General features: G+C 34.2%; 1 protein-coding gene across 6 annotated transcripts in view; it reads left to right on the top strand.

Moving 5' to 3' along the window:
- Positions 1–12967, top strand: part of LOC113517414 (GATOR complex protein Iml1) — a 28465-nt gene extending 15498 nt beyond the window's left edge. For 2 of the 6 annotated variants that reach the window (XM_052894591.1, XM_052894593.1), the window contains 11 exons: positions 305–388; positions 2642–2727; positions 5215–5286; positions 5621–5819; positions 6377–6482; positions 6959–7186; positions 7928–8088; positions 8697–8865; positions 9917–10151; positions 10466–10574; positions 12716–12967. In XM_052894591.1, coding sequence (XP_052750551.1) covers positions 305–388; positions 2642–2727; positions 5215–5286; positions 5621–5819; positions 6377–6482; positions 6959–7186; positions 7928–8088; positions 8697–8865; positions 9917–10151; positions 10466–10574; positions 12716–12919 — 1653 coding nt within the window. In that variant the 3' untranslated portion in view covers positions 12920–12967. Of the gene's footprint in view, positions 1–304; positions 389–2641; positions 2728–3655; positions 3700–5214; positions 5287–5620; positions 5820–6376; positions 6483–6958; positions 7187–7927; positions 8089–8696; positions 8866–9916; positions 10152–10465; positions 10575–12715 lie in introns of all 6 variants that reach the window. The other 4 variants (XM_052894594.1, XM_052894592.1, XM_052894596.1 and 1 more) reach the window with 4 other exon arrangements.
- The last annotated feature ends 1419 nt before the right edge of the window (positions 12968–14386 follow it).

The following is a 14386-nucleotide window of genomic DNA, read 5'->3' as shown; positions in this document are numbered from 1 at the left end:
GCATGAGAATAACTCAGTAATAATTTATCTCAAAGGTAGAAAACCCCAAGTAGGTTTACCTTTTTCGCCACTAGGCGAGACTCGCTGTCGTGACGAATAAAGTTATGTAAGTTCGGCTATTAAATGCCTCAAAAGATTGCGAACGCTCAGTATTGTTATTGAGCGGCTAATCTAAAAGAGGCGACATGACCGGGTACGATCGAGTGCGACTGAATGCGAACTCGCGCGACCGGGCGCGTTCTCACGCGACCGGATGCGAACTCACACGACCGGATGCGACCGGCTGTACGTTCGCGTGCTGCAGATGGCGGTGGGCGTGGGCGGTGCTGCCGACTCGGCGCTTACGCGGCGGCGCCACTCTACCTCCATCCTCACTAGGAGCGCCCAGGTATTACCTGTCTGCTGAATAATAACTGCACGCCTCTACTATCAGCAACTGTCGATGATTACCTATTCTATCTATCTGTTGATTTCATTTCAGAAATGAGAACTGCCATTTATAATGAAGTTGCAATAGTACGCGAGCGTGTCACGTAACCTTGATACAGTATTTGATTTATAAAATTGTAGTAGGATATTGTTCAAGTCTGCCTTTCAATTTCATATAGATATTAAGAATCCATTTCAAAATGGTACCTTCAGGCTGTGACTTCGTTGTCAAAGCTGTTTTTCTCATTGACTACAAACGCTACTATTTGTAATTTGGTAAAAAAACTGTCAGAATGGATAACTTGACATGACGTGATGCAAAAGGCAGTCTTAGTGCTAAGTAATCTCTTCCAGGCTACCTTTGGGTAGAGAACATTCAGAAAAGAAGACAAATATTAATAAACAAATATATATATAGGATGGAAAGGGCAGGTTGGCCAAAAATAAATAAATATATACCAATTGAAATACACACAAACATACATATATTAAAAACACACATACAAAAGTAGACAATGAAGAAAGAGACAATACAGGGAAACAGTACTTAAAAGGAGAGATAGCAGGACTTAACATTATAATAACTTTAAAGTAACAATTCTATGAAATTATGATTTTTGACATTATTATACGATAGCATATAAATCACCTTATTGTGTCAAGGTTTACGTAGTTATTATTTAGTGTCATAAGACCGCGACCACTCCCCGCCTCCACATTCTTTCCCAACCAATAAAGCACCAATCCAATTGGACACTACCGATTAGGTATTAGCCATATGTTTGGATGATTGAATTTATTGGTTTTACGTAATATCACATACATGACATGATATGGAGTGAAATGTAAAAAATGAGTTCAGTACCATATGTCGATATTCCTCACAAAATATTATCATAAAAAGCATGGCAAGTGGTGCATGGTTGTCCACGCCATTAAGTCTTATATTTATTATGTGGCATCACGTAAGTCAAAATGTTTGTCTAGTCCCAACGAAACCGTTTCATATATTGACAAAATATAATTGCAGTATAGAATATGTTCCAACACACACTTCACTGTAAGTATTACATTTATCTTAAGCCGTATATAAATTCATTGAATAGCAAATGACATAAAATTTTTCTATTTCCATATATTTGGAGATACGGAAACAAATATTAATATATTCATTAGGTACTTAAAATAATTGGAAGGACATCAGTGGGGTTAGTAAAACTACACAACTAAAATTGGAGTGGCGTTCAGCAGTTTAATCTTTAAACCTCAATACAGAGGTCTAATGCCAATAAGTAACAATTTAGATAATTACAGTACTAATACACTATTTACCTATACCTTCAGCCGTAATTTTATACATAACAGTGCATATGCTGGGTTTTTGCGAGGTGGTTGAGCCTTCTTTGCAAATAGTAGCACTGTTTCATTTGCAACTATTTGTTTATTACACCACAGAATGCCTAATAGTATACGACGTTCACTTTATTTGGATAAAATTGTTTCTCATTTATTTGCAATTTGCAATAATCTATATTAATTGGCATATTATTTAATAAATTCATTATCAATCATATTTATTCTTTACCTCTGTATATTTTATCATAGTATTATTTTAATAAAACGTCGAGGACGTAAATTCAGGTCCTTACATGATGTTGTGAATAGAATCATTCACAGTGTACATGTGAAATGCATATTTATCTGCACTGCTTATTATAAAATTATGCAAATATAATGCACGGAATGCACTGATACTGTGAGTTATATTGTTTGCTGGCTTTTTTTTATTTATATTATAGTTTTAATTAATAAAGGTCAGTTTGATTGCTTGAACAGGTACAAAAATGAACTTTATTATTTACTTAATTTATTTAAATTAATTACCCGGCCATATTGTGATGAGCACCACTATCCAGCATTAAATCGTACCAGAAAGTTACGTGACACAAAATATATTTCCGTATCACAGTTATATTAAAGAATTCTCTAACCTCAATATTATATCTTCCATTAGTTTGTATATCATAATATTAAAAATATTAGTCATTATTAACAATATAGATTATTTTATCAAATATAAATATTCGATTTAATGCGCGGTATTACCATTTATATCTTACGAAGTAAGTACAATACCTAAATGCAGTATGTCCAATATGGCCGGAGCATAGACAGGTATTCCCGTGAGCTAACATAACACGTGTGTGGTCAGGGTGGGGGCGTGTCAAACTCTCCCTTCAGGGAGCGTGTGGGCAGCACCCGCTTGCCAGACCGCCCGCGGCTCCGGATCGAAGCTGTGTCAGTACCACGTGATTACACAATTACACCATATTCTTCTTTAAATCGCTTTCCTAAATACTCAGATCTTTCCTTGATAGACTTCATCTAATAAACCACTCTAAGTCTGACCCTTATTTATATTAATGTGGATTAATATGGGCACAGATAATATAATACTATGGTACTGGTCTACATATGGTTAGTTTGTGATATACACATATGTACATCCTTAACATAGTGTCCTGTAAATAATTTTCACAAACACATTTTAATACTTCGACTAGCTCTTGGATTAGATACAGACGTCATATCTACTTTTGGAAAATGTGAACACCTTGACATCCTCATTATATTTTTTAGAGTAGAGTAGAATTTATAGTATATATATATATAATATAATTAGATTATAATATCCATATCATACACATTACAAAACATATACATTTACTCATGGATTGGTGTTTATGTTTAGCACATAAGCTACGCTTAAGCTTACATCATTGTTATTTAGTTATATCATATATGTATACGTTATATATATTTTCTACGAATTAATTTTTATGTTAGTATGAAAAACTTTATAAGTAGTTGTTTGCTTTTAGAACATTTTACATCAGTTTTGAAATATAAATATAAAAATACAGCATGATGAAAGCAATTAGAAAATAAATGTATGTGTGAGAATGGCAATAATTAAAAATGTATTTACATATACATATTATTATTATTATAGTAGTACTTAAGCTGCTATACATTTGCTGACTTAGAATTATGTTTATGCATATAATTATAATTTTGGTTTATCCTATCTTATTTACTTGATACTAAATTTTTCTATTTTTTTTTTCCAGAACCTTTTAATATTATCGCTATTTCAATGTTATTCTCGTCTTTGGAATGTCTTTTTGCTTGCTATTCTTATCCTTATGTGAATGTTTCATTGCAGCAAATATCACCTACTAAGTCACTAAACACTATCCAATTAAACAAGTAAGTCGCTTTCATCATCCATTCTATATTATATACTCTTTCTGTTAATGAATTAAATTTTATTTATAAAATAATATATTTCTCAATAAAGCTATATTAACTGAGGAATATATATCCGATTATAATGTATAAACTTCAAGGCTGTTAGCTCAAGGCTCTAGGTTTCGGTCTGACTAAACATAAAAAAATATATTAAACTAAATAAACATTTTTTAAATACACAATCGGGATTAAACGCTACGACTAAAGGACTCCTGGGGATCTCCATGAAATGAAATTCCAAATTTTCGGACTCAATTTCATATTTTAACATTTCGTTTGTCATAAATCCTAGCATAACAGTCCAAAGGAACGATATTTTAACATTTTTAAACATTATGTAATTTTAAAATCAAATTTGTGTTTCATTTGGCCCCGAACTTTCGGAAAATAATTCATGGTAGGCCCTCTGTTCTGTCCTGTCGATCCTGCAATCCACATTGAAATGCCGGCAATAAAGAAGCAGATATTATCTACATACTATTTACCTGTTAAAGCTTTTACATTGTGTCAAGTCCCGATTGTTTAATTAAAATATGTGTAAACAACGCGAAAGTTTAAAATTAACTAAATAAACATTTCACCGACTAAACAATGCTTAATAACTTTTTTGCTAACCACTATTTATTAGTACCTAAGACCACAAGAGTTTAACTCTCCTATTTGAACAAGCTCTAGTTAAATTGTTTGTTATTCGCAATATTTATATTCGTGTCTATTGAATTTGGTTTGAAATTATCATCATTGAGTTCTTTTTGTTCCATTATTTAATATCAGTGTAATAAATAGAAATGTCCCTGTATTTTCCTTACACACTCATTCAAAAACGGAATCTATGTATTAATTTGTTAAATCCAATATTCATATATCTATCCATTCCGTGAACGATACATGACGTGATGATATATATTACTATGATTACCACAACCTCAAGATTTAGCATCAGGAAAATTTTGTCGAAAAATATTTGGTTCTCCCATAGTTTTGCTTCCCATGATCCATCCTTTATATTACAACTGCAATTTATGAGTACATGGTAGAAAAACGTTCACTATCATTGATATAAACCCAGGGCCGTGCCTGGGTATATGGCCGCCTGCGTGCCAGTCTGTATGGCCGCCCCCAGGATAACATTAAAAAAAACTACTTTAATTTTTAATGTTTATTATTATACACAGGGCATCAAACCGGGAAAAAAAATCAGTTTTTGGTTAACCGAAATAGGCCCAGTAAACAACTTGTAACATTGATATAAATGAACGCATGTATAAACCATCACATTATGCACAAGTCCTCACTTGCGACTAGTTGGAACTTATAGTTTATATAACATACATTAATTTAGTGTGAATATATGTTTAGAACGCTTAACAGCTTTGGCAATTGCTTTGTTTTCGCAATTATTGTGATTCAGTGTATCGTAATATTATATATATATATTTTTAAGAACGCTAATAATTATATAAAAAATTTCAGGGCCGCTGCGAAAACGGTACTTGAAAGAACGCACTCACAATCTGGCGAATGTGAAGACACTTATGACGACGGGTATAATTTTATTATATATTTGTTTTTTATTTAGTACTAGTTCCCCGCTCGATTCCGTACGGGTATACAAAATTATTCACTTTTCCGTACGATTTTTTTGAACATACCAGAAGGAGGCTTTGTACAAAAGTTGTTTGCTTGGGTACTTCTATCCCATTCGTGTTTCAACTGTGAAGTTCTGTTGTGTCCATGGTACTGCTCATGTCTATAGGCGACGGTTACCACTTTCCATCAGGTGGGCCGTCAGTTTATTTGTTATTCTATGTTGCATAAAAAGAAAAAAATATTTCTTTTCTATACTATCGAATACTAATTGTCTTTCCGCCGTTTTCAGAGTAATAGAACCAAAATTAAAATCGAACGCATCCCTCTCCGAGATCATCGATCGCATGCGCCACCCGACACTCGGCGTGGGCTTTCTACAGCAGACTGTTAGCTTGCCTTCGCACACCTTCGTCTCCATATATGCGATACATTGGTTGCAAGCTAATATGGATGGTATGACGTATGAAAAGGCTACTGCGATTATGGAGGTAAGGGGTGTAATGAAAAGAATGATTGAAACCACCGTTCACTGTTAACGACACTTCAGTTTAACGCAAATAGATGGAGTGACGACCTGAAATGCATTGCAGGGAGTCAGTGGATGCAGGTGGCTCAGGACAATTCTTTATGGCAGTTTATGGGGGAGGCTTATGTCCAGCAGTGGACGGATAATGGCTGAAATGATGATAAACATGATAAACATAGCGTTCGAGCCATGTAAAATATAAATCATTTTTCATTATACCTATGTTTATGAAAATAAATTATTGATTTCCACTTTAGACTAAAGAATTGCCAATGTTTGTGATTTTTGCCATTTAATTTATAAGAGTAACATAAATAGGTAAAGGTATACTAAGGGTATACTAAGACTTTCTAACATTTGTGTTGTAAATAATGTACGCCTTTACATTTTTTTTTTTTTTTACAAATCCAAAATGGAGTTTCTAATATCTCAAAGCAAAATGATAGTTAGTTCTTACAAAAAATATATACAAATTTGTATACTTCTGTGCTTATGTTATGCTAATATTTTTTATTACAGAAGTTACTTCAAGAGAAAATGATATGTCATGCGTCAGGCGATACGACGAAACGATTTGTTGTCGGCTACTACATGTACCACATTCTTCCTCAGAAGAAAGAAAAAGGTGAGAACTTTTATTAATTTACAATAGGGATGCATTAAAGTGAAGGGAAGCTTGTAGCCATGAAATAATCTTATTAACATACATTATAAAATTGTAACAAATCGATGTTTGTATATTTGAGATATTTAAGAAAAAAAATTTATAAGAGGTCATAATAAGAGCAATAGAAGCCAAAACAAATATAAAAATAAAATTGTCTGTCTGTATGTTTGACAATTTTATTTGATATCTATCTTAATGTTTATCAGCATTACGCAAAAAGTACTGCTCGAAATTGGATGCAATTTTTATAGTTGTTTTCCTAAGGTGTTACTCAAAATCTGGTATATGTTTTATTAACATATACCATTTAGAAATTTCATTGATTTTTCTACTTGTCAAATCCACGCGTACAAAAAAGCGAATAAAATGTAGTCTCTTATAATAATCAGCTGTAATTTTTATTTAATATCCACTGTGTGATTTGTTACATGAAGAAGCGACGGACTACGTGAAACCCCTTGGCGACTTGCAAAGCTTTGAGAACGAGTGGATGGAGGTGCAAGTCCTGGGCCCGCGGTCCCCTCTGCTGCCAGTTGACACCGCCAGCGGCGCTATAGACATCGCCGGCTCGTCCCCACTCACCAACGAGGTCGGCGTGCCCGCCTTCCTTTGCGACAACATAGACCCCAATTATATGCAATTGGAAAGCGATGGCGATTGTAGTATGTATACCTATTTTATTGTTATTACAACCCTACAAATCAACTTACTATTGACAGTTGCTTGGGAACGTATTTTTTAGATTTTATGAGACTGCGTAGTAAAAGAACTCATGTAGACTGCTTACCTAATCGACATAATCCTATCCAAAATCGTCAAATATTAATGTTTTCTTTCAATCAGTCCATCTGACTCTTTTAGATTTTCCTTTTCTACCTTCAAACTCATAATTCTTTTAGTAATATGATCCCCATTCTTTATAAAACATATCCATATTAAGTTAACTTTCATTTCATCTAATCTTATTGGTACTACTAGTATGCTTTCTTGTAAGTGTTCATTCTATAATATCTCTACTCTCCTTGCCTTATACCATATTGAGACTGTACAAAAGTCATCTGCTTGGATACCTCTGTCTCATTAGTATTTCTGCCGTGAAGCGGTTGTTTTCACATGGCTGTATTTCGGATATTGCAATGAAATTACAGGGTACAGCATACAGTGTAACAATTTAAAAAATGGCAACACAGTATAGTCTGTTTATTTATAGTACTGTTCATGTCTTTAGGTTACCACTTTCCATCTGGTGGGCTGTCAGCTTATCTACATAAAAAATCCATCTTATCATTCTTAGTTCTGCTGGATGCACACGTTTTTCATCCTCCACTGTTTCTGCTCAGCAAATAATGGATTTTTGAATGTATCCTTATTAGTACCTACTTATTTAAAGTTTTTCGTCACAGTACCGCTATACAAAAATACTCATCTGGACATCGACGTGAACAACAAAAGCGACCGGATCGAATGGGGTCACGCGCGCTACCAGGCCACCTTCCGACCCGACCAGGCCTACGAGATGTGCATACAGTGGACCATCGCCAGTGGGAATATTGTAGCCGAACTGGTCAGTTATTTTTTTATTACGGGCATGATTTTGTCGATGAGGTATGCCTTAGGGAAATTTTGTACAAAAGTCGTTTACTTGAGCACCTCTGTCCCATTCGTGTTTCTACCGTGAAGCAGTTGTGTTTGTATGGCTGTGTTTCGGTTTGAAGGGTGGGATATGACAGTGAATTTACAGGCTACAGAGGAATAACACCTAACTCCATAGGAATGGCAACACATGCAGGGTATCATGGGATAAACAGTATTCTCTGTTATGTCCATGGTACTACTCATGTCTATAGGCGACGGTTACCACTTTCTATCAGATGGACCGTCAGCTTATTTGCCATTCTAAGTTGCTTAAAAGAAAACATTAAAATACTTTTTCGGGGTATCAGTAAGGGATGATAAGTGACGATAGAATGGTCAATTGATCTATTACGAGTTTACAAGAATTTAATCACGAATGTTTCGTATATTGATAGCAATGCGTCTGTCTACTAGTTACAATGATTTCCTCCTCACTGCTCATCAAAGTAGAATACTCAAAACGACTCCTGAACTAAAGTGACATGTCTTATTAAATCTATTACGAAATTATAATAAGGGCATTTATTTATTATTTAGATATTTGGTTGGGCAAGAAAAGCTCAGAATTGTCGACTCCAAATGGTGCCAATTCCTGCGGATCCACTAGCGTTGCCGTTTACATTGAAGTCGGATCCACTACGGGGGCCCATATATATACCCCTCAATGAGGAACCGTTACTACGCCACAGGAGCGGCTTGTTTGAAGGTAAATATACAGTACAATGTACCACTATTACTAATCATATTATGCTAGTGCCCTCTGCTATCAAATTTCTCGGCTGTTTACATTGTTCCCCAAGAATAATAAGATAGGTACAGAGGAATCTGCTCTAAAATCCAAGTGGTTTCTTATCTTGTTTTATCTTATTTTTCGCATATGGGGTCAGCTAAGCCGATGCACGTCGACCCATACGGATCGTTTGTGCTTTCCCCTGCCTTATACCATCATTTCATAGATCCTATATGTTACCCTAACGATATCCCGCGGTTTAAGATATCTGTAGCCCCTGACTCTGGATAAGCCGTTCCCAGTAAACACATACGCAAAAAAAAATCCAAATGATAGTGAGTATATTAATAAAATTGAACAATTTCTAATCTTTAGTTATTAATTTGGAATAAAACATTAATAAATTAAAGTGTATACATAGTTCTTTAAAAGGAGTTGTTACAGTTTCTTGAATATGCTAAGTAAGCAAAAGGAATCCATGAGGACAGTCACTTATTATATTTGAAAGTGGAAGAATTCGTCAGCTCCACCGCATGTTTTTTTTTATCTGAAGTTATGAGAAATCAAACTATGAACATCTGCAAGCACAATCTAATACACTTAGATAATTAGAAAAATACATCGCTGCAACTGATGTCGAACCCGATCTCATTTAAATAATGTACCTTTTATTGCGCCATAGAGAAACAAACTTGTTCGCCCAAGTAATAACGATTAATAGCAACTTGGTTACTTATATATCAAGTACCCTGTCAAGTTGACTTGTAACGCCACTGGATACCATCAGGATTAATTCCTGACAATTTCGTCACGATGTACCAAATGACCTGACTTGGTCGTTATTTAATATCCCCCACTAGGACTATGCCTGTATATACTGATAGTGTAGGCAGATTACCATTCCATTTTTATTCTATTAAAAAACTTTACTTAGTTCTCATTTATCATTTCCCACTCACATCCTCGCTAATGTATAGCAATAATGCAAGCGAAGTTAGCATTCCATTTTCTACTAATAAATTTACAGGCTTTCCGGAAGACACTTGGCTCGAACGCTTGTTCCTGTTCCAAGAAGCGATAGTTGGCCGTTTCGGGTTCATCAAATGTACAGTAGAGAGTACGTCGCACGAGGCCGGCGTGGGTGATCACCTGTACGTGCATGTCACCGGAAATATGTTTATATTAATACCCACTACTGTCAAGTCAGAACAGAGGTCATTGCCCGTGAAACCGGCGGCTAAACAGGTCAATAGTGATAACAGGTGAGTGGAACTGGAAACAAAAAAAAATCAAATTACCTATTTATGTAATTACAAGATTTAAAATTAGACATTTTCATTGGTAAGCACAAAACTAATTTTTGTTTCTTTGTATGACCAAGAAATGAAAGAAAGGATTTAGGATTGAGCCCGCAGAATCAAGACCGAGAACGATAAAATTAAATCCACCTCTATATTAAACTAGTCAGCGAGAATTCATTATTAAAACAATAGTTTCTCTTACTACTTCTGCTAGGTATATAAAATCTTATAAAACAATAGTTGTCAAATAAAGAAAATGTGTTATACATTTATAGGTATCCAATTCATATGGATGCAGTGCCGAGTCCTCACGAAGGTTATATAACTCGGCATGTTGTCCCACAGAGTGGTAAAAATAAGGATGACTACGATATCAGCCGACGAGTAAGTAACGTCATAATAAATTATTGTATTACAAATATAATATAATACTATTACACTCATATAAACGCATTGAGAGTTATGGAATAGAGAAGTTTATTATATGTTGTAAATATAGTCCAAAATAGCAACCCTGCTAACATGGCTATGTAAGTGAAAAATTTTGTTCCTATAAATGGAGATACAGAAAGTGATTTGGACATCACAGTGTATTCTATGATTCCCATCTGAACCGGTGTTCGTGTTTAAAGGTAATAGCTACCATTTCACCAAGTTGCTGTCTGTTTGTATGTCATTTTAATTTGTATAAAAATCAATGTTTATAATTAATAATCTTGATATTTTACATACATATTATACATTTTATATACAATATACTGTTATGCCCATGGTACTCTTCATATGTATAGGCGACGGTTACCAATTTACATCAGGTGGGGCATCAGCTTGTTTGCCATTCTAAGTTGCATAAAAAAAATTATCATATGAATAGTACTTTTTTACTAAGTATACTTGTTAACAAAATATATTTCAAAATTAAGATTTATGGCTCCCTCCACTGTTCAGTAGAAAATAGATAGATAATTTATTTACATTACTTACAGCACACAAATTATAATACAAACATACACATAATACACAGTAAAAGAGATAAAAGAATGATAAACAAAAAAGCAACAAAAAAAAAAACAAAATGCAAAATATATAAAACAACAATTTTCTTTTTTTTCATGCGTGTGCCATAGTATAATACAAAATGTCCAAACTCAGTTTATTCCTTTGCCCTCAAAAAAGTAAAACATTAATATTCTGTTGTGACCAAGAGTGAGTCGCGAAATTCCTTATTAAAAATAATAATAAAAAGAAATATGAATAAAATGCATTGTGTGTGTCCATTACATTTGCCTCCATTTGATATTATATTCTAAATAAATACATAACAGATACCATTAGATAAGGGGTAGTCAGAGGTCATTTTCTCTCACATATACAACATATCACAAATAAAAGAAATTATCATATATAGTCTTATCATTTCAATTACGCATATATAATAAAATTATTAGAACGCAATTTATCGTTGCTATTATCAACAGTGACCCAATTTTGTTGAACGGAAATATTTTTGTACCTACTGAAATAAAAAAAGTAAAGCATACTTAGTAGTCACATCTATGAATATTGTGACTTTTAGAAAAAATACAAAGTTATCTGTACATATCAGATTTAGCAAAATCAGTAAAAATTGTTTAATCTTATCATTCAACTTATAATAATTTAGACGAATTGTGACGCGGTCGTGATGAACAAAAGCAATTTCATAAACAAAAGATATAGGTACTATAGTTAGGTCTACTACATTGTATTCTCTATTGTATTTTGACTTCTAGTAAGAACAAATATGACAAAGTTTATGCGCAATTCAAATCAGATAATACCAATAGAAAATAGCCTAATCTTATTCATCTCTTACATAGATAATTGTGACGCGATCGTCTTAAAATGGAATAGTTTTAAAAACAACGATATACAACAACGGTATAGGTACCTAATTAGATTTTTATACGACTTTGGGAATTAGTAACCTTTGCTTATGTAGTCATGAACATCACAGAGTACATTATAATGTACGTGATACGCTCTTGTATTCCTACTTCTGATAACGGAGCATTTTGAGACACTGATTAGCATAAAATAGGGAGAGGAATCCAGAAAGATCTCTATTTTAATTTGATAATTTCACCACATTATTATTTGATGATACATACTTATTTTAAAGATTCGCTCTGATATCAAATCGAAGTTTTAATTTCAATTTAATATAAATTTGTAATTATCAATTTTAATTTTAGAGAAATGGCTCTTCAGAATCAGCCTCAGTGCAACTTATGCGTTTAGTGGAACTAAGTACAAACAAAAAAAAACTACTACAGGACAAATTTTGGTAAAATCGATAAAAAATCGTAATGGAAATAATCTTTGTATCTGCAAACTTGTGACAAACAGACAAACATTATAATTGATATTAGGTAGGAATAACAAAGTACCCAATTTCATCACGGGCTATTACGTTATTTCGGCTTCAGGCAAGACTCATCTGCCGCGACACTGTATCTGTTCTAACTAATCTATTTATATTTCAGATGGGCTTCCTTTGGTCTTGGAATCACATGATATCTAAGAAATGGAAGTCATCTCAGTTCCCTGCCACGGGTGATGATACCTTCCAAACCAGAATGTTAAGAGATTTCAAACACTTTTGTGCAAATCAAGAACAGAGATTAAGCCAGTTTTGGGATCAATGCTGGGAGCTTAAAGAATCTGCGCGTGGATTGGAGTCTTGTTAAATTATTTAAAGAAATGTTGACTATTGTTAATAAATAAATTTTATAGAAGTTTTTTATTCTTACTTCCATCATAAGAAAACTGCTTTCAGGCAAAAATGTTTTTACATGCAATATGCTAAATTTGTTTTTGATCGAGATTCTGTCGTTGAAACCAAATTAACTTAGTCGCACAGTAAATTACGTAGTCATTTTGTGCATGTAAATTGCATATGCATTTCCTCCTTACAAATATAATATGGGGCATTTCAAACAACGTACCTACAAACAAAGGTGTGTGTGTGTGTGTGTGTGCCTTTTTTAGGGTTGGCAACGCTTGCGTAATAGCAGGGCTATTGCAGGCGTTTATAGTCGACGGCAACTGCTTACCATCAGGTGGATTGTATCCTTGTATACCACCTCAGTGGTATAAAATATTCAAAAAGACGGCAACACACAAGCAACTCCTCTCTTGTTGCAAGTATTCATGGACGACGGTAGCCGCTTCCCATCATTTATTATATTATATATATTTTTTTTTTTGCGAATTAAATTATTATCGAACTTTCTAACTATAATATAAAATCTAAAATTTATATTCGATTAAACTCAAAGCTCGAGCTTTTGCGACTCGATTCGACCAAATCAGTAAGTCAGTTTAATTAATTTCGTTAAGTAGAGTGTCCATTCCAGTCGCAATTTTGTATTAATATGTGGCTAAATTTGATTAGTCTATTCAAGTTTGACCAAGTTTAGCCCAATTTGGCTAAGTTTGGCCAAATAGAGGTAAAGATCTAGCCGGTTAATTATACGAAAACTGCACTGGCGTCTGATGAAGGGTTCTAACCTTGTTTGTATTGTTCTTTATCTAAAATAGCCTAATCTCACACCCCTAACCCTTACAGTAAGTGAATAACCGGAGTGACAACCCTTAACGAAAAAAGTGTGTATTCGAAACTTTTGCAAAATACTTAACAAAAGTTTTATTAACACAATGTTCTTTTGTCTTAATCTACGTGATCTGCCAGTTATGTTTTGACTTGCTAGTAAATTTTTTTATAACTTGTCAAAACTTGCATGAAAATGGAAGAGTTGGGGGAACCGGTCACTACATGCTTATTATAGCGCATTATAAGATAATATTGTACCGAATCCGGCACTTTAAAATCGACCATTCTACAATCGATAGGGTTGAGATCCAGCGATTGAGGGGGCTAACTTAGAAGCTCTACACCATTTTTTTCAAACCAACTCAGTGGTTTTGGACTTGTCATGGGACACTGTCCTGTTGGAAATAGACGTCATCTGGGGAGAAAGGGATTGTTAACAATGGAGTTTGACAGCCCCATTGCTAGCAATATGCCTTATTAGATCGACCTCCACGTGGTTTCCCCTGGAAACCATCGTAAACAATTCTTGTTGAATTCGTCACGATGGGCCAACTGACCTGCTTCATCCTCACCTATCATCCTTCAATGGTACCCCGCCAGC

Source organism: Galleria mellonella, unplaced genomic scaffold, assembly GCF_026898425.1.
Source record: "Galleria mellonella isolate WM207_F2 unplaced genomic scaffold, CSIRO_AGI_GalMel_v1 utg223, whole genome shotgun sequence".
NCBI classification, from domain to species: Eukaryota; Metazoa; Arthropoda; class Insecta; order Lepidoptera; family Pyralidae; genus Galleria; species Galleria mellonella.
The sequence above is the reverse complement of the archived record's forward strand: the minus strand, read 5'-3'. Positions and strand labels throughout refer to the sequence as shown.